Source organism: Palaemon carinicauda, chromosome 30 (genome assembly GCF_036898095.1).
Source record: "Palaemon carinicauda isolate YSFRI2023 chromosome 30, ASM3689809v2, whole genome shotgun sequence".
Lineage (NCBI taxonomy): Eukaryota > Metazoa > Arthropoda > Malacostraca > Decapoda > Palaemonidae > Palaemon > Palaemon carinicauda.
Window position 1 is genome coordinate 66,677,471 of NC_090754.1, and position 27,000 is coordinate 66,704,470.

The 27,000-nt window shown below is 45.6% G+C and overlaps 1 protein-coding gene across 2 annotated transcripts in view; it reads right to left on the bottom strand.

Moving 5' to 3' along the window:
• LOC137623241 (heme-binding protein 2-like) overlaps positions 1-27,000 on the bottom strand; it is an 80,197-nt gene that overhangs the window by 28,684 nt on the left and 24,513 nt on the right. For both annotated transcript variants that reach the window (XM_068353982.1, XM_068353981.1), the window contains exons 2-4: positions 25,819-25,887; positions 12,722-12,851; positions 4,476-4,647 (exon numbers count right to left, since the gene is read on the bottom strand). In XM_068353982.1, the coding sequence (XP_068210083.1) occupies positions 4,476-4,647; positions 12,722-12,851; positions 25,819-25,887 (371 nt within the window). The remainder of the gene's footprint in view (positions 1-4,475; positions 4,648-12,721; positions 12,852-25,818; positions 25,888-27,000) is intronic.

Here is a 27,000-nt window from a genome sequence, read left to right on the forward strand (position 1 = left end):
CTGGGAAAGACGAGACCGCTAGGAGAACAGGCTTTCAGCAATCAAGCTTGCAGGGGGCGAGTAACATCTTCATGCTCCGACGGACCGCACTCCGAGGGGTTAGAGAAAGGCATGGACGAGTCCATAACCTTCTCTTAATTCCGAGGGGTTAGAGAAAGGCATGGACGAGTCCATAACCTTCTCTTAATTCCGTGTGGCGAAGACTATTCCAGGGAGGACCAAAAGGTGTCCACCATGAGTAGCAGGAAAGCTTCAGACTTTGCCCTTCCTTTGACGGCTGAGCAAGCTCAGAACAAGGGAGAGCGCCGTCGTCAGCACGATGATTAGGAACTGCCGCAGGCAATGAAGGTGGTGATGGGACAAGAGCAGCAACTTCCACAGGAACAGGAACATGCTTCAGACTTTGCACTCCTTACACTGGCTGCATTAGCCGAACGACGGAGTGCAGCGTCGTTAGCGCTGAAGGAACTACTTGAGAGAGAAACCTAACCCGTGAAAGGGAAAGGTATCCCTCAAGAGGAGCAGACACATGCTTCATACTTTGCACTCCCTCTGCCGGCTACCATCGTAGAACGTGGGAGTGAGGCGTCATCAGCTCTCAAGAAATCCTAACCTGCAAACGGGAAAGGTGTCCCCCCAAGAGGCCCATGCACATAATTCACACTTTGCACTCCCTGCGCTGGCTGCCATCGCATAACGAGGGATTGTGTTGCTGTCAGCGCTGAAGAAACCACTCGGGAGAAAAACCTAACCCTCAAACGGGAAAGGTGTCCCTCAAGAGAAGCAGGAACATGCTTCAGACTATGCACTCCCTCCGCCGGCTGCCATCATAGAATGTGGGAGTGAGGCGTTGTCAGCTATGAAGAAAACCTAACCCGCAGACGGGAAAGGATTCCCCTGAGAGGCGCACAAACATGTTTCAGACTTTACACTCCCTCCACAGGCTGCCATTGCAGAACAAGGGAGTTAATCATCATCAATGCTGAAGAAGAAACCAAGCTTTCTGCCATCAAACTCACAGGGAGCGAGCAATATCATCTTCAAAAACGGTGAAGGTGCATCAACATGAAAACTACTCACCTTCGGAGGAGAACAGGGCGCTTCATAAAAGGAAGCAGGGGAGGCCTCTAGTTTAATAATAAATGAATGTTTATATATATATATATATATATATATATATATATATATACTGTACATATAAACATAAGTATATATATGTAAGATATATACAAGAAAAAACACTACAAAAATCAGTCAAAGGACAGTTAAAAAGTTGAGCGGAGAGAGACGAATGTCTACTCTCGCTGAGCCAAAAGTAAAAAGTGACAAGAGAACACAGGTGCGTGTGTGTGTGTGTGGGGGGGGGTCAGTACTAACCCCCTATCTCCTCAATAACTACCGGAGGGATAGTTACACCTTGCTATAAGTCTTATGGCTACTTTCAGCTCTGCCGAAAGTATATTCCCTCATATAGAGCGTAACATTTGTATTCTGGTGTCGGAACAAACATGTTTTTCAATTGTTATATCATTGGTTTAGGTATTTTTAAGAGTGAGGGAACAGATTAAATTATTTTCCATTAAGTGGGAAAATTGACTTAAGATAAGAGCTCAGTCCTGGAACTAATTATGCTTATATTTCAAGGTATTACTGTATAGTTATTTCAAGTCAGACCCAATCTGTTACTTTCCAAAGATGATAGGCCACTGGTTTCTCCAAATAGGCACGTCTACTTACTCCATTTAATCAGGGTTTGTCTTTCACTTGGTATTCTAAGATACTAGAAGGGATACACCTATCGATTATATTGACCAGATTCTCATTAAAGAGAACAAAAGTACTCAACACTTTTATACATTCTTCGCATTTAGATTTTTCCAGACTGTACCATCCCGTACATAGTACTCGGTATGCAGTTTTTAACAGTCATGCTTTTCCATCATAAGGCTCAATGTTATACAATATTCTAGAAATTTTAATTGAGCTGTGACCAGATTGTGGGATCTTCCTATTTAGGCTGTTGAATTAATTTGGTGGAACTTCAGAAGTTCAAACTTGCAGTGAATGTTTTTATGTTGAACAGGGCGACATGAGTCTTTCTTCATAGTTTATATATAACAGATCTATTTTAATGTTGTTACGGATTTCAAGACTTTACTTTAAATTGCTTTTCATAAACATTGAGCAAAATCTGGGACCAGTGTCGTCTAATGTATTGCAACATTTGTGGACTGCATGGCAATATTCGTGACCTTTCAGCTGCCTCCAGACAGTAGATATTCTATTGTACACAGAATATTGCTTTTCTTGAATGAAGCACTCATCAGAGCTTCTTATTCCAAATTATTATGGAAATAAATAATTTTGAAAACAGATGGCATTCCTTGGACAAAGGGGATGGTAGTGTATATTAGAACTGAGTACTCTGCTTCTCATAAATCCTACAATGAATGTGGATGTCATGAGATTCAGGTCATAAAAGTTGGGGTAGGCATAAAATCTTTTATTTGTATTCGATCTATTGGAATCCAGACTTAGATGATTTGATCTTTAATTGTCTTCTCATCATTATGGCTAAGATAAAAGATGACGATAGTAAGGCTTCTTTTGATCTTATCGGCAACTTCAATGCTCATCACCAGGAGTGGTTAAATCCTGTTTCGATTGCTCATCTCCATAGATTAAGAGCTTTGGACTTACCTCTGAATCAGGCTGAGAGCAAATCATACAGGAAGCTACTCACAGGTCTGGTAAGTGCTTGCACAAAGTATACACTAAATCACCAGATGTTATAACAAGTTAACCTGTTTTCCAGTTTGAACATCTGATCATGGCTTAGTTTTGTTAGTAATTAACACTACGCAGCCTGTCCCTGAAGTGTCATACTCATGTGAGATTTATATAAAATCTCAAACAGACTGGAATGGCATTTAGAGTGATCTTTTGCCTCTGAATTGGTCACAATTGAATAGTGTTCAGCCTTTTGTTCTCTGCAATGAGAATCTGGTCAACATCATTGAAAGGCGTATCCCTTCTCATGTGCTAAAATGAAGTGTGAAAGCCAAACTCTGGTTCAGTAATGATTGTAGACAGGCTTATTTTGAGAAATAGTGGGCCTATCATCTTTGGAAGAGTAACATATCAAATTTGACTTGGAATAACTATACACAGCTAAGAGCAGTTGCTCAAGAGAGTGTATGCTTCAACTGAAAAGGAATACAATTTGATATAAAAGAAAACCCTTGATACAACCCTGATACATAAGTTGTAGGTTACCCTTAAATCTGCACTCTTTGGTGTATATGTAATGGTTCCTCCTTTACTTTAACCAGATGGCTCTGTCATCGTCCTTTTGGCCGATGTGTTTGACAGTAACCAGAGTAATGAGAAATTTTATCTTCTTCATTCCTGTTTTCAATGAAATTGAAACACTCATGTACATTCATACTAATGGAGGTGTAGACCCAAAAGGTATTTTTCCCATGGTTTTTTTTATAAGCACTGCTGACTTCATAGTTCCTAAGTTGTCTGCTATTTTCTGCAAGGTAGCAAGAAGTAGTTTTTTTTTACACTTATTGGAGAATTGGTAATGTTACTCTATTAGGTGAATGCGTTTGTGGTAGCTCTAGCCCTGCTGATTACCACCCAATTTTCATGACTCCCATATTATCTAAAACTATTGATCATTTTTAGCTTAACATCAAAATAGGTATGCTGAAAGTAATAAACTGTTCCCTGGTTTGCAATTTGATTTACTTAAGGCCTTGGAGCATGTGATGGACTTCTAAATTTTACAATGCGGTTGAAGAATCTCTTGATTGTGATCAGGAAGGCTGTATGAATGGCCTTGATTTTAATGCTCTCTTTGACAGTGTTAATCATGAGGCTCTTATTTTCTTAATCAACCAGTTGGGAATAGGTGAGTCTTTTCTTAACATCATCATCATAAAAAAAAAAAAGAGAGAGAGAGAGAGAGAGAGAGAGAGAGAGAGAGAGAGAGAGAGAGAGAGAGAGAGAGAGAGAGAGAGAGAGAGAGAGAGAGAGAGAGAGAGAGAGGATGTTATGTCCATCCACTAACAATCGAGTGTTTTGATTTACAATATAACAATCAGGAACCAGTACTCTATCCCTGAAATAAAAATAAAAGGAAAAGTTTGCTTTGAGGCACATCGGTATGCCCATTCTCCAAGCGGCCGAAAACATAAGCAAAGAGACATCGACAGATAAGTGGGCAAGGCTCCTTGACCTCGCTCCCACTGGTCGTTTAACTGTTCGTTAAACAATTCAACAGCTGTCCAGGTTTTACGTCGAAACACATTCTCTACCTAAAAGACAATGGTTTGTATCCTCATAGGAACAAATCTGGTTTGAAACAAATTCTTTGGATAAGCAAATTAATGAAATGATATAGAAATTTTAGCATTACTTTTCACTTGCTTTAATCGATTCATGATCCATAGGATAATTTTTCTTACCTTGTAAACACTGTCATCTCAGGTCTCCTGGTGATGAAGACATCTTTGTTGGTTGGTGTTGGATAGTCTGACTGGTCCTTCTCTTCCAAGAAGAAGCAAGCTAGGTAGACTTTTCCTTCTGCTCTAACTTTGTACTCAATGGAAGCTGGAATGCCCATTTTTAGTTTGCGATCTGGAAAGATTATAATTGGACATATAATAATATTGATAATGCAGACAAACAAGCAAATCATTCTTGCTAATTTTACCAATTGGAGGAAGTGCCTAAAAGACTGTCTGGGATTATTGTTAGAATTATAATATAGTACCACCTCGGGTTACAAGTACCTTTGAATACGAGCATACAAACTTGAATAAGGTTAAGAGTATTATATCGGCCTGCGAGCATAAATTTTGCGTTGTATGCTATAGGACTTTTTATGGACAAGTACGAACAAGACTATTATGTGATGCACAGAAAGCAGTCACACAGTGGTCCTACGCCTATGATGCAATGTTCATGCGGTGTTCAACTGGAATAAGGCTTTGGCAAGCCAAGCTGTGAATCTACTTACCAGAAATACAAAGGCAAAAGCAGTTATTCTCTAGTGAGATTCCTTGTGATGATTAAACGTAAAGAGTTAAAAAAGAAAATCAAGTGTCCAGAAAGAGTAAATTAAATATTCAGTTAGTGGTAGAGTACACCATTTTATAGAGAGAACTCCCAATATTTTACCAGATATGCTCATAGAGGGAGATTCTCCTTCCCTGCCTTCCCTCCTCTCTCAACTCCCTCATGCCAGCCATGACTCCTCAATGGTAAAGTGAGAGTTGATTTGTTATTTTTTTCTTTTTCATTGTGAATGAATACCCGGTAATTTTCATTCGTTTCTGATGGTTGGGGTTATAATTTGTACAATAATTGCCATTTTAAAACCTTTAAAAACTAATGTATATGTGTATTTATGGACACATGGAATGCATCAAATCAATTTCCTTTATCTTCAGGGGAAAATTTTAATTAGGATACAAGCTTTCCAAGTTGCGAGTTCACTCCCAGAATGAATTAAAGTCTTAAAAAAGCTACTACCGTTATTGTTATCATTGTTACCTAGATATTGATCTCTGACACTGTCATTCAGTTGGTACTTTATGCATATTGGATAAGATTTTTCATAACTCTGACCATCCTTTGCATTAATATGGTATTTTCATTATAAAATAAATTTTTAAATATACTTACCTGGTAGTTACATATTATATATAGCTTAATCCCGCGTTTCGTCGCGCGCACGGCAGAAATTAGAATTTCGCGGCAATCACCGCCATGTGAGCAGGTGGTCATACATGAGCACCCTCTCAGTGGGTAACTGGAACCACTCCTAACATTCCTCAGAAATTCCATGCCCCTGTTTTCAGAAGGGAGGAAGGATGGCCCTTTTATATAAGTAATTACCAGGTAAGTATATTTAAAAATTTATTTTAAAATGAAAATACATTTTTAAATATGTAACTTCCCTGGTAGTTATATAGCTGATTGACACCATTGGTGGCGTGTTAGAAAACCTCATCCCGTCGGGAATTCGTATAATTATTAATAGCTACAAATTAGTAGTACCAATAATCTGGTTCTTACCTGATAAGTTATCCTGCCTCATTTGCCTGCATTCCTTAAGAGACTCAGCGATCCACACAGGGGGCTGTAAAAGTCTCTGTGGGGCTGCCACGAGGTCCTCGACCTTATCGTGGCTAGACCACCACCCTTGCTATCCTGGCATAGCCATGGACAATGATTCTGACCACCTACTCAAAAAACTAAAAACACACACCATAAAAACTAACTTGACTTGCAACCCAGACTGTGGAAGGCTGCAACAACCTTCACAGACAACCTGTGATACCAAGTTCAAGAAAAAGGCAAGGGTATATAATAAAAAAGGTTATAGGGAACAGGCAGTAGTCACTTCTCCAACTACGACGCCAGAAGTAACATACGGACCCAGGGAGCAACAATCTTCATATTGGGTCTGGACTTCTTTAAGGTAGCAGTCTGCGAAGATTGATTTACTTCGCCAAAAAGTGGCCTCCAAGATTGACTTCATTGACTTATTGTGTCTGTAAGCCATAGAAGTCACTACAGCTCTAACCTCAAGTGGTTTTACCTTAAGGATTGGAAAACTTCTTTCCTTACAATTCTGGTGAGCTTCCCTTATCAAATCCTTAATAAAAAATACCAGGGCATTCTTTGATAAAGGTAAAGAGGGCTTTTTAACTGAGACCAGAGGTTGTCTGCTTGTCCTCTTAGGTTTTTGGACACTTGCAAATAAAATTTCAGCGCTCTCACTGAACAAAGGCCTCTCTCCTTTTCCCGTCCAACTAAGTGAGATAACCCTGGAATGGTAAAGGATCTGGGCCAAGGTCGAGAAGGATTCTCGTTCTTGGCGAGAAAGCCTAGCTGAAGGGAGCGAACTGCATTGTCTCCATTAAAGCCCACCTTCTTGCTGATGGCTTGCAACTCTCCTACTCTCTTGGCTGTAGCCAACACAACTAGGAATAGAGTCTTTTTGGTAAGATCCTTCCAAGAAGCCTTGTCAAGAGGTTCAAACCTTCTTAAGGTCAAAAAGGCCAGGACTGCATCCAGGTTCCAAGAGGGGGTTGGGATGTCCTTTCTCTTAGCAGTCTCAAAAGATCTAATGAGATCCAAGAGATCCTTGTTACCTGAAACGTCAATGTTTCTGTGACGAAAGACGGAGGCTAGCATGCTGCGGTAACCCTTGATGGTCGAAACAGCCAACTTTTCTTTCGTTCGCAAATGCAACAGAAAGTCTGCTATTTGGGTTATAGAGGTACTGGAAGAGGAAAATTTGCCATTCCTGCACCATTCTCTAAACACATCCCACTTAGATTGGTAAACCTTAATTGTGGACGTCCTCCTAGCTCTCGCGATAGCTCGTGCAGCTTCCCTTGAAAAGCCCTTCGCTCTTGCCAGCTTTTCGATAGTCTAAAGGCAGTCAGATTGAGAGCGGGAAGATTCTGATGGTACTTCTCTATTTGTGGCTGTTTGAGTAGATCACTCCGACTTGGTAATGCTCTGGGGGTATCTACCAGCCACTCCATCACTTCTGCTACCCAAGGTTTCATGGGCCAAAACGGAGCTATCAGGGTCATGCGGGCGTTGTTCGACTCCCTGAACTTTTTCAGGACTCTGTCCAGGATCTTGAATGGTGGAAAATCGTACATGTTTATCCTTCCCAGTCCATGAGAAAAGCGTTCACCACAGCTGCTTCCTGGTCTGGGACTGGAGAGCAATAAACTGGTAACCTCTTTGTCATCTGTGTAGCGAAGAGTTCTATAGAGGGTTGTCCCCACAGCATCCAAAGGCTGGTGCACACCTCGTGATGTAGGGTCCATTCTGTAGTCTTCCTCTGCTGAGAAGATCCGCCCTGACATTCTTTTCCCCTTCTATGAAGCAAGTTATCAGGGTTATGTCTCCCCCACAGTAGGAGATCTCTCGCTACCTCGTAAAGGGAATCTGAACGAGTGCCTCATTGCTTCTTGATGTAGCCCAACGCTGTGGTGTTGTCTGCGTTGACCTGAACTAATTTGCCCTGGACTTCCTCCTGAAAGTGCATTAGTGCTAGGTGAATGGCCACTAGCTCCTTGATGTTTATATGCCATTCCCTCTGAAACTCTTCCCACAGACCCGATATCTCGGCCTTCCCCAGTGTTGCACCCCACCCCATGTCAGCGGCGTCTGAATACAACACTAGGTCGGGGTTCCTCTGATGGAGTTCGTGGCCTTCCAGGAGTTTGTTGGCATCGTCCTACCAACTCAAGTGATTCCTGATCCCCAGAGGAATCGGAATCCACGTTTCTAGACCTTGACCTCTCGTCCAATATTTTGAAAGATGGAATTAAAGAGACCGTAAATGAAGTCTTCCCAGGGATACGAACTGCTCGATCGATGAGAGGGTACTCAACAGACTCATCCATTCTCTTACCGAGCAGGTCCGTCTGTCTCGGAAGTGTCGCACCTTTTCTAGGCAATCTAGAATACGTTTCGGGGCTGGAAAAGCTCGAAAAACCACTGACTGAATACTCATCCCCAGGTAGATGATGTTTTGCGAGGGTGTCAGTTGAGATTTGGCCAGATTTACCACCAGACCTAGCTGTTGCATCAAAGACATTGTCCTCCAGCAGCAATTCTCTGAGTTCGAAGGGCTCTTCCATGAAAGGGGTGGTGAGTGGGAGGAGCTTCCTTTTGCTTCCTGGCTAAAAAGCTAGCTGGGAGGACTTTCTTGGCAGTCCTGGTGATAAGGTCTTGCGTAGCTTGTTGTGCAAGAGCTGCCGGCAAGTCCTTCACTAAATCAGAAGGGAAGAGATGGTTACCCAAAGGAGCATACAACAGCTCTGATTTCTGTGCGGGGGTCAAACCTGAAGACAGGAAGAAACACAGCATAGACCTCTTCTTAAAAACTCCTGCTGTGAAAAGGGCGGAGAGTTTGACGGACCCATCCCTCACTGCCTTATCAAGACAGGCAATCAGATGCAGCTGTGCTTTGTTCTTTGGATCTGTGACCTCTAGACATTTTTCTTGCGACCTAGCTCTGATTAGCCAATCGTCCAGGTACATTGATATCCGTACTCCCTTCAGATGTAGCCAGCGAGCCATGTTGGCAACCACTCGGGTAAAAACATAGGGAGCCGTGCTCAGTCCAAAACAGAGTGCTTTGAACTGATAAGTAGTTTCTTGGTACACGAATCTCAGAAATTTTCAGTAGTTCGGGTGGATTGGGACGTGGAAATACGCGTCCTGCAGATCTAATGACACCATCCAGTCTCCTTGTCTGGTGCCTGCTAGGACTGATGCAGAAGTCTCCATGGCAAACTTGGCTTTGCTTACAAACTTGTTCAAAGGACTTACGTCCAGAACAGGTCTCCATCCCCCCAAGTTCTTCGGAACTAGAAAAGGTCAGTTGTAAAAACCCTCCAAAGAGGTGTCCTCTTATACTTCTATGGCTGCTTTCAACAGCATTAGGTTGACTTGCTCTTGAAGAGCTGCTGCCTTGTTCCCTGAGTAAGTTGCTGTCAACTCTAAGGGTTCTGAAGAAAGAGGAGGCCTTCTCAGGAAGGGGATCTTGTACCCCTCCTTCAAGACATCAATTGTCCAGTCGTATGTCCCCCTTTTGCTCCACTCTTGCCAATAGTGGGATAACCTGGCTCCCACTTGTGTCTGGAGGTTGCAGGGTTCACTTCTTTGATTTAGGTTGTTGTTTTGAGAATTTGCGAGGTTATCCTCCAGCAGCAATTCTCCGAGTTCCCCTCAAAAGGGCTCTCCCACGAAAGGACTGGCAAGTGGGAGGAGCTTCCTTTTGCTTCCTGGCTAAAAAGCTAGCCGGGAGGACTTTCTTGGCAGTCCTGGTGATAAGGTCTAGCGTAGCTTGTTGTGCAAGAGCTGCCGGCAAGTCCTTCACTAAATCAGAAGGGAAGAGATGGTTACCCAAAGGAGCATACAACAGCTCTGATTTCTGAGCGGGGGTCAAACCTGAAGACAGGAAGAAACACAGCATAGCCCTCTTCTTAAAAACTCCTGCAGTGAAAAGGGCGGAGAGTTCGACGGACCCATCCCTCACTGCCTTATCAAGACAGGCAATCAGATGCATCTGTGCTTCGTTCTTTGGATCTGTGACCTCTGCGAGGGGTCCGAGAGTCCAGTCCATTAGGCTGAAGACCTCTATAGTTCTAAAAACGCCCTTCGGCAAATGGTCCATCTCTGACGTGGTCCACATTACCTTAGACTTGGTCATGGCTGACCTGCGTGGGGCGTCAACAAGTCTGGAGAAGTCCCCCTGGGAGGAGGCAGGAACTCCCTAACCGAGAAACTTCCCAGTCTCATACCACACACTAGATCTGGAGGCCAGTCTAGAAGGGGGAAAAGAAAAGGAGGTCTTCCCTAGATCCTTTTTCTTGGAAATCCACTCATTTAAAGTTGAGAAAGCTCTCTTGACTGATCTGGCAAGAACCGTTTTCTTGAACGAGGATGGTTTCTGGGGTCTGCCCTTCAAAAACTGCGAGGGCGTGTAAAGTCCTCTGAATACAATTTAGCTAGAACCGCCAGCAATCTTTTAAGATCAGCTGCATGCAGCGTTTCTTGGATTTCCTCGTCTGAAACTTCATCTAAGGGGATAGCGATCTCCGGAGTAGAATGAGTAGGAGACAACCCTGCCTCATCCTGTCGATTCTCGTCGTCCACTATATTTTCATCATGCTGTGAAGGAACGTTGTGCATGATTCCAGCAAGTTGCGAGGAAGCGTCCCGCTTGCTTGCGTCCTGCCAAACTCCCACATGTTTTTAGGAAGAGTCATACTTATGTGCTTCCAGCATGCTTCCAACATGCTGCGAGGAAGCCTCAACACTGCGTCCGGCGTGCTGCGAGGGAAAGTCCTGCTCACATGCGTCCAGCATGCCGCGAGGGAGTGTTAACTGCGCGTCCAGCATGCCGCAAGGGAGAGACAACCAAAGGTCTATCATGCTGCGGAGAAAAGTCCTGATTGCATGTGTCAAGCATGCGTCCAGCATGTCGCAAGGGAGCGTCCAGAACCTTGTCGCTTCCCGTAACGCGTCCCAATCGTTGTGAGGTAGCGTCGCTGAGCGCTGAAGTAACTAGCGGGCCAATCGCTCCTTGGTTAGATCTAGCTCCTTTTCTTGGTCTGTTGGTATCCTTCGGTTCTTTCTTACGAGTCTGCTCTGTTTGACTTGTAGGCATCAAACAGGGACGTAATTGACCTCTTTAGCTCTGAAAGATCTGACGCTTGCGGCACGTCCTGCGTGCGTCCAGACTGTTGCAAGGGGGCGTCGCGATTCCTATCACTACCCGAACTGCGTTCTGATCGCTGCAAGGGAGCATCTACTGTGGTTGTCTGGCCAAGAGGAGAAAGCCCTTGCGACAATTCCCAATCTGGGGGAGGGGGAGAAGCGTGCACAGAAGTAAAGCAAGCACTCTCTTCCTCCAATGAACTATGTGCCTTACGCGACTGCTTAGGCGCTGACGCATCATCTTCCTCCGAAAGAAAAACTTCTGGCGAGCTCCAGTTACTGCAGGATGGTTTCTGTAACTTAGCGGGAGACCTCATCTCTTGAGAGGCCTTGAAAGAAGAGGTTAATGCCAACCACGTCTAGGTTTTGCGTTATCCGACGAAGACGAACACTTCCTCATCTCGCCTTTCCTGCGGCGAGGAAGAGCGTCCTGGGATGCGTCAACAGGATCGCTCGAGGGGACGTCCGTTCGCTGATCAAGGTCTGACATCTCCCTTCGCCTTTCGACTTTCCTTCTCCCAGGGGTTGGGGAGCATGGAAGAGGTCCCGGGCTAAGAGTATGACGGACACGAACGGACGCAACCTCCACTTCACTATCATTATTCACAAACTTGCGTTGCAAGCCACGCACTGCCCCCCACATCACTTCTTTTTCCCAAGTAAGGGATTGAACTTGTGCACCTAAGGCTGAAATTGCAGCCAACACATCCTTCAAAGAAGGCTCACTTACCTCTGACACCATAGCGGGGTCTGGTACTACTGCCTTAGGATCAGGAATAGGAATATTAGTATCAAGTACATTAGAAGGAACATGACTATCAGAGGATCTAGTGGAAAGAACACTAGTCGATCTAGCTCTCCTAAGCCTATCCTTCTCTAATCGCTTAACATAGCGATCAAACTCCTACCACTCTCTATCAGATAAAGACTGACATTCAAAACATCTGTCAATAAAAGAACATTCATGCCTTCTGCAACTTTTACATAATGAGTGAGGATTAACAGAGGCCTTAGGCATTCGAGTCTTGCATCCTTTAACACACCTTCTTATTACAGAGTCAGCCATTTTGTAAACAGAAAATAGTCCAGATCAAATAAGTCTATCTAAACTGAGTGAAAAGTCACAAGGGAATATCAAAAAAAAAAAAAGCAGCAAAAGCCATCAACAATAATCAAACAAAAGGTACTTCACCCAATTGTAGATAAAGTAAAATCAACGAAACGAATTTCCGTGTTGACTCGATCAACGGCAGGGAATTTCTGAGGAATGTTGGGAATGGCTCCAGTTACCTACTGAGAGGATGCTCACGTATGACCACCTGCTCACCTGGCGGTGATTGCCACGAAATTTGAATTTCTGCCGTGCGCACGACGAAACGCGGGATTAAGCTATATATATGTAACTACCAGGGAAGTTAAATATTTAAAAAATAGCTGGTTAAGCACTTACTTTGGTCATTTTCCCCTCCTAGGTAATCGAACAGTCTTAGGAAGACCTGAATCTGATCTTCGTTGCCATTGATACCCTTCTGTTCGGTGCAGAGCCAATTTTTGCTGGGATACAGTCGCTCTTCGTAACCCTGAAACAATTCATTTTTCTTTTAAATATTTTACTTTATACATACACGCACAAATATACACTTACTGTAACTGTATGTATGTATGTATGATATATATATATATATATATATATATATATATATATATATATATATATATATATATATATATATATATATATATATATATATATATATATATATATATATATATATATATATATATATATATATATATATATATATATATATATATATATATATATACATATACATATATATATATATATATATATATATATATATATATATATATATATATATATATATATATATATATATATATATATATATATATATATATATATATATACACAGTATATATATATATATATATATATATATATATATATATATATATATATATATATATATATATATATATATATATATATATATATATATATATATATATATATAAATGAAAATAAATGGGAGTTAGTAAAGAAGAAATGAACAGTAATTTGACAAAATTTGTATTAGAATCAGTACAAGAGATAGATAGAAAAGTTCCTAAACAAAATCAAAGAAAACTATCAGAAAAGCCAAAATCCTAATAAAGAAAAGATTTGAATTGAGGGTAAAATGCAAGAGAGATGAAATAGAACAAGAACTATCCAAAACAATAAACAGTAAAATGCAAGAGAGATGAAATAGAACAAGAACTATCCAAAACAATAAACAAACTAAAAACCTACGACATTCATAAAGAATATCACACTAAAATTGAGCATACACTAAAGAAAGGAAGAAGCATCAAATTGATGAAAAGAAAGACTTGGAACAAGACACCAACAGATATTTGCTTAAAAGGATAAAATGGAAATATTATCAGAAGAGATGGAGTGATAAAAATGCAGAGAATATCTATACAATGATATAGGAAATAACTTTGCCAATCAAAATAATAAAATAACTGAGCCAGTAGAAGTAAAAATAACATTTAAAGGAATGAAAAGAGGCAAGGCAGCAGAAAATGGCCTAACAATTTATTCAATAATAGAAGGAGGAGATTTCTAGGTAGTAAATCTCACTGAACTTTACATAAAATGTCTGCAATCATGCTCTATACCTAGAGCTTAGAAAACATTATAATTAAACTAATTCATAAAAAGGAAGACACAGGAGTCCTGAAAAATTACTGCCCTATAAGATTTACTTTCATTAATACATAAAATATTTACAAAGTTCATATTAGGTTGAATAGAAAGACAGCTAGACTTTAATCAACCCATAGAGCATAGAGGCTTTAGAAATGAGTATTCAACAACTGGCTGGCCAGCTAATAGAAAAATTAACAGAATCTGACAAACCACTACGTATGGCATTTATATACTGTACTAAGAAAGCTTTCGATTCTGTCAAAACTTCAGCAATAATGAAAGCCCTTCAGAGACAAGGAATAGATTAATATATTGATAGAACACTTGAAGATATCTATACAGCAAGTATAGCAATCCTAAAACTACATAATGAGTGAGAAAATCCCAATTGAGAAAGGAGTTAGACATGGAGATTCCATCTCCTAAATTATTCACAGTGTGCCTAGAAGTTATCAAAATTTAAATTGGGAAGTGTAGGAAATTAATATCAATGGGAAATGCCTTAACAACTTAAGATTTGCAGATTGTAGTAATGTTTAGTGAATCATGGGAGAAATTGCAAAAGATGATATAAGATTTTAATAGAGAAAACAGAAATGTGGGACTGAAAATGAATATGAGTAAAACTAAGATATTTCTTTCTAGGCAACCTAATCTATATTTACAAGTATGAAGATAAAACCATATTAACCCTATGACTGTCATTTTTATAAAACCATATTAACCCAATGACTGTCATTTCTCGTGCTATCTTGCATTATCAAATTAGACATCCATGAAGTAAGCACAACACAACTTCCAGTAGGCATTCTATTAAAGCCCAGATTCAAAAAAGTTAATCTATTGGTGGGAGCTATATCTGGATATGGAAATCTCCATAAATCCATATAATTTATAGAGGTCAAAAGACAGGTTATAATGCCATTGTACTACACCTCCAATTACTAATTAAATGTTGGCCCTGCCTTTTCAAATTTTTTTATGCATTTATTCCAATGTAGAAATCCTTTACCCCTCCTTTATTGTTAATCTAATCTTTTTATATTTCTTAAAGCACTACCTTAACTCATATTTCTGTATACCTTAAAGAACTATTTTGTATACCTTGACGAGCTACCTCAACTCATATTTCTGTATACCTTAACTCCCCAGGAAAAGAATGCCTATGGCGATCAAGTGACGAGCACCAGCGACAATCAGGTGAAGAGCGCTTCCAAGATCTTGCTGAAGCTTAGTGACAGCCACGATCCTTGTGCCTAGCACAAACAGGAGAGCTATGAAAAGTTCACTTAGCGAGCGAACACTTAGTGCAATCAGACGGGAAACGTAGATGACATTTGCATGGTAAATGATTATCCTCTAACAAGGAATGGTCAAAAGACTGCTTTGTTACTGTGTGTGAGGGCGAAAAACACTTGCAATGAGATAAACACCCATGATGAGGCTAACACCCTGAAGAGCCTTGATTTGCCGATGACGGATGCCGAGGCAAAATGCATCTGGATGACACAGATCACGATGACAAGCGGCGTAGTGAGACATATCCCGTAGGAGAACGTGCAGCAGGATAAGCTCTCCGAGAAGAGTATCGCCGATTCAAAATCTGATGAGGCCACGAGCATCTCAAAGCGACCACATCCCTATGAGGAGAGGTAGAGCTCCCTAGAGAAGAGTGCCTCAAGGTTGTCCTCAATGACAGAGCTCTGTGTCAACAAGGAGTCAGGTCAGGAGAAGCGCTGGAATGAGCGCGCATAGCAGGAGAAGCAGCAGCAGCACACTCACCAAAAGAGTCCAAAATTGAAGCTTGCCTAGAAGCGTGCCTGGAGCTATGAGGAAGCAAGGCGGGACTATTTCGAGAAGGGTGTTGAGGGGCGGTGCTCGTGGAAGAGGCTCAGTTTCCGGAAAAGAGCATGAGTGATGGCCTGTAAACTAGAATTCTTGGAGTTATCGTCTAGGTGGAGAGCTGTCCTCAGAGGAATGAAGAGACCGTCCCTGACCAAGGCCGTCTCGAGAGAAGACCGGGTCATTTGGGGGTAAGTAAGGTCCCATGTAGTACGAGTAGTGCTTTCACACAGTTACTATAGGCTGTAAGTAAAGGGGTCGCGCTCAATTTCTTTACATTTTTCTGCTGTTATTCCAAAAATTTGACTGTTTTGGAATCCAGGCTAGAGGCTATTATGTGGTGTGTACCAAACTGCAAAGAGAGTTACCGAAATGGACTGAAAGTATGTGTTTTACTTTCCAAATGCTGATGAAGAAATAACCAAGTGATTGCACGTTATCAGTAGAGCCGAATATGTTCCTAACTAAAATAGGGGAAGTACTATATATATTGTTGTAATAATTATAATTGCATTACATTTTTCATGTGGTATTGGTCTTGTATAAGGATTTATTTTAAAGATTACCAAACTGTTTACAAAATTACTTGGGTATTCACACTTTTTTCCCTTGTTACTTACAACCCCCCCCCCCCCTCTCTCTCTCTCTCTCAATTTTATGAGAATGTGTTATCCACTCTAATATTGCATTTAAACATTTTTCAGGTGACATAGCTACACTTCAAATCTAGTGATATTGAATCTGACACATCCTTCTTCAATAAGACAATTGGGAAGAACCTCACAGCTAAGAGAATTGCAAACATTAATAGTAAAAAAGTAAAAATAAATCAGTCAAATACTTCAAGTAAAGAAAATGTATGCTACAGCAAGATCATGCAATTGTGGGTGATTGTGCAAAAGATAATATTAAATCATTTTAAATTGCCGGTAATGTTTATTTATGTAAATGTTTTATTTTTTCTCCAATTAAACTGCTAGAATCATTCTATTTTTTGGGGTATGCAAGCGTAGTTTGGAATCAGTGGGTCTTGGAATTAGGCTACTGCCAAGGGAAAGTTTTATTTTAATTTTATTACTTTTTTCTGTCTAATTTTTCTTAGCCGGATTATTCAAAGTCGTCTCCTTTTGGTGTGTATGATCTCTTAATTTTTCTACGAGGATTATCAGCTGTAAACTGTAACGGGAACCAAAGTGTATGCGTAGTGAGTGGTGTGTGATAGAAAGAAGGGTTGAGGATGGCCAAGTGTCCCGCCTCCACATTTATCGACCTACTCGTGTCCCGCCTCCACATTAATCGACCTACTCGTGCCGACTTCTTCCCCCACTGACCAGGCCTGTACTTGAGACGGCCTTGCCCTGACAGGCAGGTCTAGAATCCTCCTCCAGAGTGGAAGAATCAGGCCGAAGTTGTGCAGTAACCCTAAGAGCATACACCAAAGACCTAGGGTGCTCAGCAGTAGGAGAACTCCTGGAAGTGAGAGTCTCATCCGCTCACAATGAAGGCTTCCGATCCTCGTTAGAGTGAGAATGAAGCTCCAAAGAGACCGGTCCAATTTCCTCCTCTGCAGGCGACAGGGTAATGGACGGGAATTCCTGGGTAGACATCTTCACTGTTATCTATTCGCTTAAGTAAAGGATGATGGTTTGTATTTGTGTAGGAACAAAAATGTTTTCATTAATTTGTCCTATTATCTCTCCACGTAATCTTATTTACTTAAAAAGATGTAGGGACAAGGGACATATGCTAAAGGTTCAAGTCAATAGCTTTTATGGGTTACCTGATGAGACTATAGAAAAATGACAAATTCGAAGATAATTTGTATTTTTCCTAACCATACAAACCTTAGCTATTTACAAAGGGTTTACTTTTAGCGCAGCTGAAATGACGAGCCAATAGTTTTTAACGAGGGTTAATTACCCCCGCGCTAGTTAGCGGGGGGTGGGGAAGGGTAGCTTGCTACCCCTCCCCCCTCCACACACCGGTGACTTGCTTCACTTCACTTAGAGGTAGGACTTGACTTGGGGGTCAGGGATGGCGGGCACATATGTGTAAATAGCTAAGGTTTGTATGGTTAGGAAAAATACAAATTATCTTCGAATTTGTCATTTGTTCCGTAACCGAAATACAAACCACGCTATTTACAAAGGGTGACTTACCCCTTAGGAAGGGTGGAAAGTCCCCAGCCTTACTGACTTCGGCTTGCCCGGGGGCTCGATCCCTTAGTGAGCAGCACTAGAGAGAGGGAGCCCCTGTACCTCACAGGTTCCTAGCATCGCTAGGAACGAGTGGCCTACATAAGTAGTGTGAGGAGGAGAGTGTGACTCGTCCTATGAAGTTGACCTTGAGACCTTCAGATAGGAATTCTAGGATAGGACGTTCCCCATACCACCTCGTCAGGGTATGGGAGACGCAACAGTATTAAGCTTAATACTAGGAGCACAAAGAAGCATGGGTTACCTGCAGAGGTCGAGGTCAGCTATGCGAGGACCAGGATGCTGCTTCCCCAAGAGAGGGGAGAATGAAGAAAGAAGTAAGGGTCAGACATACTCTTTCATTCACACAGACTAAGACCGGGTAACAACGCCCTCAACCTACTGCTACTTGTCCAAAAAGGAGCCTGAGGTTAGACCAGCTGTTGTGCAGCCACCACAGGGCCGATAGAGAACGTATCGAGGCTCCTGTGGGTCACGTCTTGCAGGTAGTGGGCTGTGAAGGTCGTTTGACGCTTCCAGACCCCCGCTTGAAGTACCTGCGTCACAGAGAAGTTTCTCTTGAAGGCCAGGGATGTAGCAATACCCCTGACATCGTGGGCCCGAGGGCGACGTGACGGAGGAGGGTCAGGATTCAGGGCATGGTGGATAACCCTTCGAATCCAAGCAGAGATGGTGTTCCTTGTGACCCTCCTCTTTGTCCTGCCTGTGCTCACAAACAAAGCTCGCACATGAGGACGGACTGCAGCCGTTCTCTTCAAGTAGTACCTCAGACACCTCACTGGGCATAGTAGCAGCTGGTCTGGGTCGTTTGTTACAGAACGGAGACTCGCGATCCTGAAAGAGTCGAACCGAGGATCCGGCACTCCAGGATTCTGAGTCTTGGCCACAAACTCAGGGACGAACCTGAACGTTACCTCCCCCCATCCCCTTGAATGGGCGATGTCGTACGAGAGACCATGAAGTTCACTAACTCGCTTGGCCGAGGCCAAGGCGAGTAGGAAAGCCGTCTTCCAAGACAGGTGGCGATCGGAGGCCTGGCGTAATGGCTCGAAGGGAGGTCTCTTGAGAGACCTGAGAACTCGAACCACGTTCCAAGGAGGGGGTCTCACTTCCGACTGGGGGCAGGTAAGCTCATAGCTACATATGAGTAAAGAGAGTTCTAGCGATGAAGAAATATCCACGCCCTTCAATCTGAAGGCCAAGCTTAAGGCTGAGCGATAGCCTTTCACTGCCGAGACAGAAAGGCGCATTTCTTCTCGCAGATACACAAGGAAGTCCGCTATTGCTGGAATAGTGGCATCGAGTGGAGAGATACCCCTTCCACGACACCAACCACAAAAGACTCTCCACTTCGCTTGGTAGACTCCCTCAGAGGACCTTCGCAGGTGCCGAGACATTCTCTCCGCAACCTGTTGCGAAAAGCCTCTCTCCGCGAGGAGACGCTGGATAGTCTCCAGGCGTGAAGTCGAAGCGAGGCTACGGCCCTGTGAGGGACACCGGAGTGGGGTTGTCTGAGAAGCTCGTGTCGTGGAGGAAGCTCCCTTGGGAGTTCCGTCAGGAGTTGCAGAAGGTCCGGAAACCATTCCGCGTGATGCCATAGCGGAGCTACTAGAGTCATGGAACAGTTGACCGATAGTCTGGTCCTGTTGAGCACCCTTCTCATCAGACAGAATGGTGGGAAGGCGTACACGTCGATGTTGTCCCACCGTTGCTGGAAAGCATCTTGCCAGAGTGCCTTGGGGTCCGGGACTGGTGAGCAGTACAGGGGCAGCTTGAAGTTCAAGGCTGTCGCGAACAAGTCCACCGTCGGGGAACCCCACAAAGTCAGGACTTTGTTGGCTATCTGAGGATCCAAAGACCACTCGGTACTCACTATCTGCGAAGCCCTGCTCAGACTGTCGGCGAGCACATTCCTCTTGCCAGGAATGAAGCGAGCTGATAGTGTTATCGAGTGGGTTTCGGTCCACCTCAGAGTCTCTACTGCAAGATGGGATAGCTGTTGCGAAAAAGTGCCTCCCTGCTTGTTGATATAAGCCACTACCGTGGTGTTGTCGCTCATCACCACCACGGAGTGACCCGCCAGGAACCGTTGGAACTGTTGAAGGGCCAGAAAGACGGCCTTCAATTCTAGCAGGTTGATGTGTAGGCACTTTTCTGATTCTGACCAAAGGCCTGAGGCCCTCTGGTTCAGAACGTGCGCCCCCCACCCTTCTTTTGACGCGTCCGAAAACAGAGTCAATTCCGGGGGAAGGACGAGAAGACTCACTCCCTTTCGCAGGTTCTCGTCGGCCAGCCACCACCGCAAGTCCGTCTGTTCCAGAGACCCCATTGGGATCAGAGTGTCCGGGGAATCGGATCCTTGATTCCACCGGGACTTGAGCCGCCATTGAAGGGATCTCATCCTGAGGCGGCTGTTTGGAACCAGACGGGCCAGGGAGGATAGGTGGCCCAAGAGACGCAACCACGATTGGGCGGGGAGTTCTTTTCGCCTGAGGAAAGGTTCCGCCACCCTCCTCAGCCTTGCTATCCGGTCGTCTGATGGAAAGGCTTTGTGGAGATTGGTGTCTATTAGCATGCCTAGATAAACCAGTCGCTGGGACGGCTGCAGAGAGGACTTCTCGAGGTTTACCACGATCCCCAGATCCTGGCAAAGATCTAGAAGCCTGTCTCGGTGTCGAAGAAGGGTCGACTCCGAGTCTGCTAGGATCAGCCAATCGTCTAGGTAACGAAGGAGACGAATGCCGTTCCTGTGCGCCCAAGTCGAAATCAGGGTGAACACTCTGGTGAACACCTGAGGAGCTGTGGAGAGACCGAAACACAGCACCTTGAACTGGTAGATCTTGTTGTCTAGGCAGAATCTCAGGTACTTCCTGGAAGACGGATGGATTGGGATCTGGAAGTACGCATCCTTTAGATCCAGTGTACACATGAAGTCTTGTGGTCTCACCATAAGTCTGACTGTGTCTGCTGTCTCCATGCTGAACCGGGTTTGTTTGACAAACCTGTTCAGAGCCGAGAGATCGATGACGGGTCTCCAGTCTCCAGTAGCCTTCTTTACAAGAAAGAGTCGACTGAAGAAGCCTGGAGAGCCGTCCACGACCTCCTGGAGAGCACCCTTCTCGAACATGGTCTTGACTTCGGCCTGAAGGGCCAGCCCCTTTGCCGATCCCATGGCATAGGAGCTCAACGACACTGGATTCGCTGTCAGGGGAGGTTGAGATGACGTGAACGGGACGCGATAACCTTGGCCGATCACCGAGATCGTCCAAGCATCGGCCCCGAGATGTTGCCACCTGCGGACGCAACGCTGAAGGCATCCCCCCACAGGTGGACACGCAGGGGGACTGCCACCCCTAGGGCTTGCGGCCGCGGCCGCCACCCCTAGAAGTCTTGCCTCCCCTGGAGGACTTACCACCCCTCTTGACCTTGGCTGGAAAGGGCTGGGGCTTAGACACCACTTTCTTAGCTGCCGGTGCCTGTTTTGGAGCCTTACGAGGCTGTTGCTGCTGTTGTGGCGGGGCTGGAGGCTTATAGGGCCGAGTTGTAAGGGCCCTGTGGAGGAGGGAGTCCGTGCTGGATTTCCTCCACCTCTCAGCCGTTCGCTCCAAGTCTTGAGGCTCAAACAGGCTCTCCCCCAGGAGGGAGGCATGTCGGAGCCTACACACATCTACGGCGGGGACCTTCGGATGGAATCTCTCGGACACAGCATCGCGACGCTTCAACACCGAGTTGGCCCACAGGGTGGTAACCTGGTGCGCCAAGAACTCGATGGAGCGGGTGCCCGAGAGCAAGAAGGTCTCTAGGGCCTTCCTATTGGTCTCCTTGGACAAGTCCTCAGATCGCAATAGGATGCCCAGAGATCCTAACCAGAAGTCCAGCCACGAAGTGGCCTGCATGGCACACTTAGCGACCTTCTCGTGGTTAAGGATCTCTGCCGCCGAGAACGACACCTGCCGGGCAGAGAGTTTCTCCAAGGGAACTCCCTTCGCCAGCTCCTCCACAGAGTGATGGAGCGGAAGAGCGAGGTTGTGCTCACCCAGGATCTCGAAATACCTCCTCTGCTGAAGGCGAGGAGGAGGGATGAGTTTGTTCCCGGCAGTGGAACGACTGGAGGAGGCAAGAAGTGCGAGCTGAGCATTGGCCCTAGCTCTGGCACTCTTCAGCCCCCGAGACCAGGGCAGAGCTGCACTGGTCTTAGGGGCCTTCCGAACGTCGAACACTTCATCCAGAATTGTGTCTTTGCCTTCACGGGGGGGGATGACTGGATCCGTAAGACTGTTAAGTTGCCTTATCAGGCTTAGGACCTGCCAGAAGGCATGTTCGGACTCTTGCTGTTCTCCTCCCTGTGGGCTGGCAGCTAAGTCTCCTGCCCCAGGAATCTCTTCCTGGGGTGATACGTGGACATTCCCCTGGGTAGTCATGGGTTCCTGTCGAATCCTTGCAGAGGATTTAGGGATGGTCTTGGAATCCTTGGGCTCCCTCCTAGGAGGGATACAGGATCCCAACAACGAGGTTCGAGGGGCCCCTTCCTCACGAGACAATTCTCCTGCCTGAAGCGAAGTCTCCCCCCCTGGTGCCGGGGGGAAGACTACCGGTCCACTGGACTCACCTGAGGACGGAAAGGCCTCGTCCACGGGAGAAGGAGAGAGTACTCGTGCAGGAGAGGGGACCCTCGAGACCGACCTCTTGGGAACCAACTTCGCCCTGGGGGAAGTCACCACGAAGTCCACTCCTCTCTTTCTCTTCAGCGAAGGAGAGACAGCCGCTGGTTTGTTACCCTGGCCGGCGAGTGCTGGTTTCATAACCCTCACTAACGCCCGTGCCAGCGGACCAAACCAAGTCTGCTGCTCAAAGGACACAGAGTCCGAAATCCTCGCTAAGGTGAAAGGGATCGGGCGATCCTTTGGAGTGGACACGACGGTACCTGCCTGAAAAGAAGGTGGGGAAGAATGCTGTAATGACCTGTCCTCGTCCTGCAATACCAACCTGTGCTTGGATGGAGGTGATCCCGAGTGCCGTCTAGGAGCACGCGTCCCTGCTGCTACCACCGGCTGTGGAATTCGCCGCGAACTATGGTCGCGCGAGGGTGAACGGTCGCGCAAAGGCGAATGGTTGCGCGGGTGATCGCGCGGGCGTACAGGCGAGCGGTCGCGCGGGCGCGCAGGCGAGCGATCGCGCGGGCGCGCAGGCGAGCGATCACGCGGGCGCGCAGGCGAGTGGGCGTGAGGGTGGGCAGGTAAAGGAACACGTGTCCGAGGCGACGAACGCAAGCGATGGCGCGACGGCGAGGGATCGTGCTGCCGCGTAGGTGAAGAAGATCGCTGGCGATAATGATCACGTGATGGTAAGCGATGGCGAGCGGCATGTGAAGGTGAATGATTGCGCGCAAGAGGGCGGTCGTTCAGGGTTGAGCGATGAGGAGCAGCATGCGTAAGCGGGCGATCGTTCAGGGTTGTGCGATGGCGAGCAGCATGCGTAGGTGAATGATCGCGTGAAAGGGTGCGATGGTGATCAGCATCCGCAGGAAGGCGATCGTTCAGGGTTGTGCGATGAGGAGCAGCATGCGTAAGCGGGCGATCGTGCAGGGTTGTGCGATGGCGAGCAGCATGCGCAGGTGAATGATCGCGTGAAAGGGTGCGATGGTGATCAGCATCCGCAGGAGGGCGATCGTTCAGGGTATTGCGATGAGGAGCAGCATGCGAAAGCGGGCGATCGTGCAGGGTTGTGCGATGGCGAGCAGCATGCGTAAGCGGGCGATCGTGCAGGGTTGTGCGATGGTGATCAGCATCCGCAGGAGGGCGATCGTTCAGGGTATTGCGATGAGGAGCAGCATGCGTAAGCGGGCGATCATGCAGGTTCGTGCGATGGCGGGCAGCATGTGAAGGTGATCGCTGGCGAACTGGTGATCGCTGGCGAGCTGGTGATCGCTGGCGAGCTGGTGATCGCTGGCGAGCTGGTGATCGCTGGCGAGCTGGTGATCGCTGGCGAGCTGGTGATCGCTGGCGAGCAGAAGGTCGACGCGTGTCCTGTGAGAGGATAGGTTCACGAGCAGGAACGGGAAGATCGCTGGCGCGTTGGCGAACATGTGTTTCTGACACACGATGGTGAGCAGGGAGTTCAGCAGGAACTAAAGGGTGGTCAGAGACCGCAGGGCGATGGTCCTCAAATGAGCGCTGACGCTCGGAAGAGAGCTGACGAGCAGGAGAGCGCTGGCGAGGGGGGCGAACCTCAGGAGAGAGCCGACGAGCAGGTGAGCGTCGGCGAGCAGGAGAGTCTTGGCGAGCAGGAGATCGTCGACGAGCAGGAGATCGCTGGCGAGCAGGAGATCGTCGACGAGCAGGAGATCGCTGGCGAGCAGGAGAGCGCTTGTGCACTGGCCCTGCTCGCGTCAGGGAAGAATCCCTTAGCCCCGAAGGGACCGTTGCCCGTCGGGTGACGAGTTCTCCAGAAGGCGAAGATCCGGCAGGAGATGGAGAGCGGTCCGCAGAGAGGTTCAAGGAGGGCGGAGTAGTCGGTTGAGGCTGACGAGGAGAGTCCCCCCCGGAGGACGAAGACCCAAAAAGGCGCCTCTTAGTCCCCCTGTAAGGGGAAGGGAGGCCCTTGTGGTGTAGAGGGCGGTGAGCCTTACGGCGGAGGCGGCCTCGGGGGAGATCGTCGGGACCATCGGTCCTCCGAAGGGGAGTCTCCTTCAAAACACTTCCCTCAGAAGGAAGCTGGGCAGCAGTCGAGACCGAAGGACTCACTTCCCCCTTCGAAGGATGCACGGAAGGAGGAGGAGAGCCTAGAGCACCATCACCAGCAACAGCACCTGCGTCGGAAGGCCCAGCCACGTCGGAGGCCTCTGTCACCACGACGTCGACAATAGACAGAGGGTCTACCTCCGCTACCACCGGCGACTGTTTAACAGCGGCCCCCAACGAGACAAGGTCAATAAGAGCGACCCTGGAGGGCAAGCCCTTAAGCCCCAGGGACGACCAAATCTGCAACAGATCATCACTGGATAAAGTATTATTATCAATAACCTCCCCCGGAGGAGGAGGGGGAACCGCCTCGCTATGGGAGGCGACGCCCTCTCCCCCCACCGAAGGTAGGGAAACAGAACAAGGGCCTGCGCTCCCACTCGGACGACTCTCCTTAGGAGGCGGACGAGGGGGAGCTTCGGAGGAGGTTTGGGCGGCGGAAGAAGAGTCCCGAGAACCTTCCTCCTTCAAGGCTAACCCCGGAGGAGAACGGTCTCTCTTGGACTTCTTCTTACGCCGACGGCCAAACCTCTCCCACTGGGAGGCAGACCACTCCCTACACTCACGGCACATGTTATCCTGGTCGCACCGTCGGCCCCGACATTGAGGGCAGAGGGAGTGAGGATCCGTACTCACGTCCGACATGAAAGTCCCACAAGGACGGCCGGCAACTCCTGGGCATGTCCGCATATTAAATAAAAGAAAATAACTGAAGGTCAACTTCCAACCAATCACACAAGCTGTAAAGAAAAAGAAGAAAATTAAAGGCTGTCAGCGAAGGCGATGAACAGACACGTCTGATCACCGCCGAGCCAAAAGTGAAGTGAAGCAAGTCACCGGTGTGTGGAGGGGGGAGGGGTAGCAAGCTACCCTTCCCCACCCCCCGCTAACTAGCGCGGGGGTAATTAACCCTCGTTAAAAACTATTGGCTCGTCATTTCAGCTGCGCTAAAAGTAAACCCTTTGTAAATAGCGTGGTTTGTATTTCGGTTACGGAACAAATCTAAGATTTGGCAAATACTACTTACTGATCCACGGCGCAAAACAGTGTACTTTATCTCTTCTTGAGGACCCAAGTTGCTGGCGAAGGTACTGAACTGGAAAAGTAAGCAAAAATGAATACAGTATACCCAACACTATAAAATGGTTTATTTCTAGAAGAAATATTAATTGGAAGTAATATCAAATGTTTTCATGTATGAGACTGTTTCCTCATACCATAAGGTTCTGTGGAAAGAAATAGCTTTTGGCTCATTCGGCCAATTTGTGTTGCAGTATTACAATAATGTTAAACAAAACTCTTTCGTATGTTGACTAAATAAGTTTGTACAATAAATGCATTGGAAATATCCTAATACAATGACTGTTTGTACTTTTGGGATTAAAGCAATAATAAAGATTTTATATGAAAAATATGATAAACTGAAGAAGTTTTCTAGATTATATACAATACTAGTAGAGAATAAGGAAGAGCAAGTTTCTGAATATAAAGGTGAGAAGATGAATGGCTGGCAGGTAGGAATACGCTGGAGTGAAAATATGGCTGTTCATGTAAATCAAGACAAAGTGATTAGAGTATATAAGATGATAGAAGAACTGTTGGCTAATGTTCAAGAAATGGGGAAGGATTGGATGTAGTTTTTAAAATTCTATAACAGGGCCATGGGAAAAGCAGTTTCAGTGTGTAGGCTATAGGAGGTAGGAAGAGAAAACAAAAATACTAAGAGGAAGGAAAAGGAGATTACAGGACGTGTGAAATAAGAACAGGAGCTTTTGTATATTGAAGGACCAGACCTTCTATACTCATAGAAAAGTTATTTTCCTTCTTATTTTCTATGTAGTTTGTAACCATGGCAGTTGCTCCGCGAATCCCTTCACCTAATCAAGCATATTTACAAGTATATTGCTCTGCCAAATTAACACTATTTAATCAATCCCTGAATTTTTCTCTCCCATGTCTCACAATTCAACATTATCTCACTGCTCCTCCACCCTGGCAAGCAGTAGATATTGCGCTATGCACCTAACATTGGTATCATTTTAATTATATAAAAAAATCACTGGGTTCAACTGATTTTTGCTCTTTTAAGGTTTGCTTTGCTCACAATTTGAACAATATTTCAATGCTCCTCTGTTCTAGCAAGCTGTACATATTTCACTATGAGCGTAAGCTGCATGGGAAAGCATATTAAGAGTTATTTTAATTATCT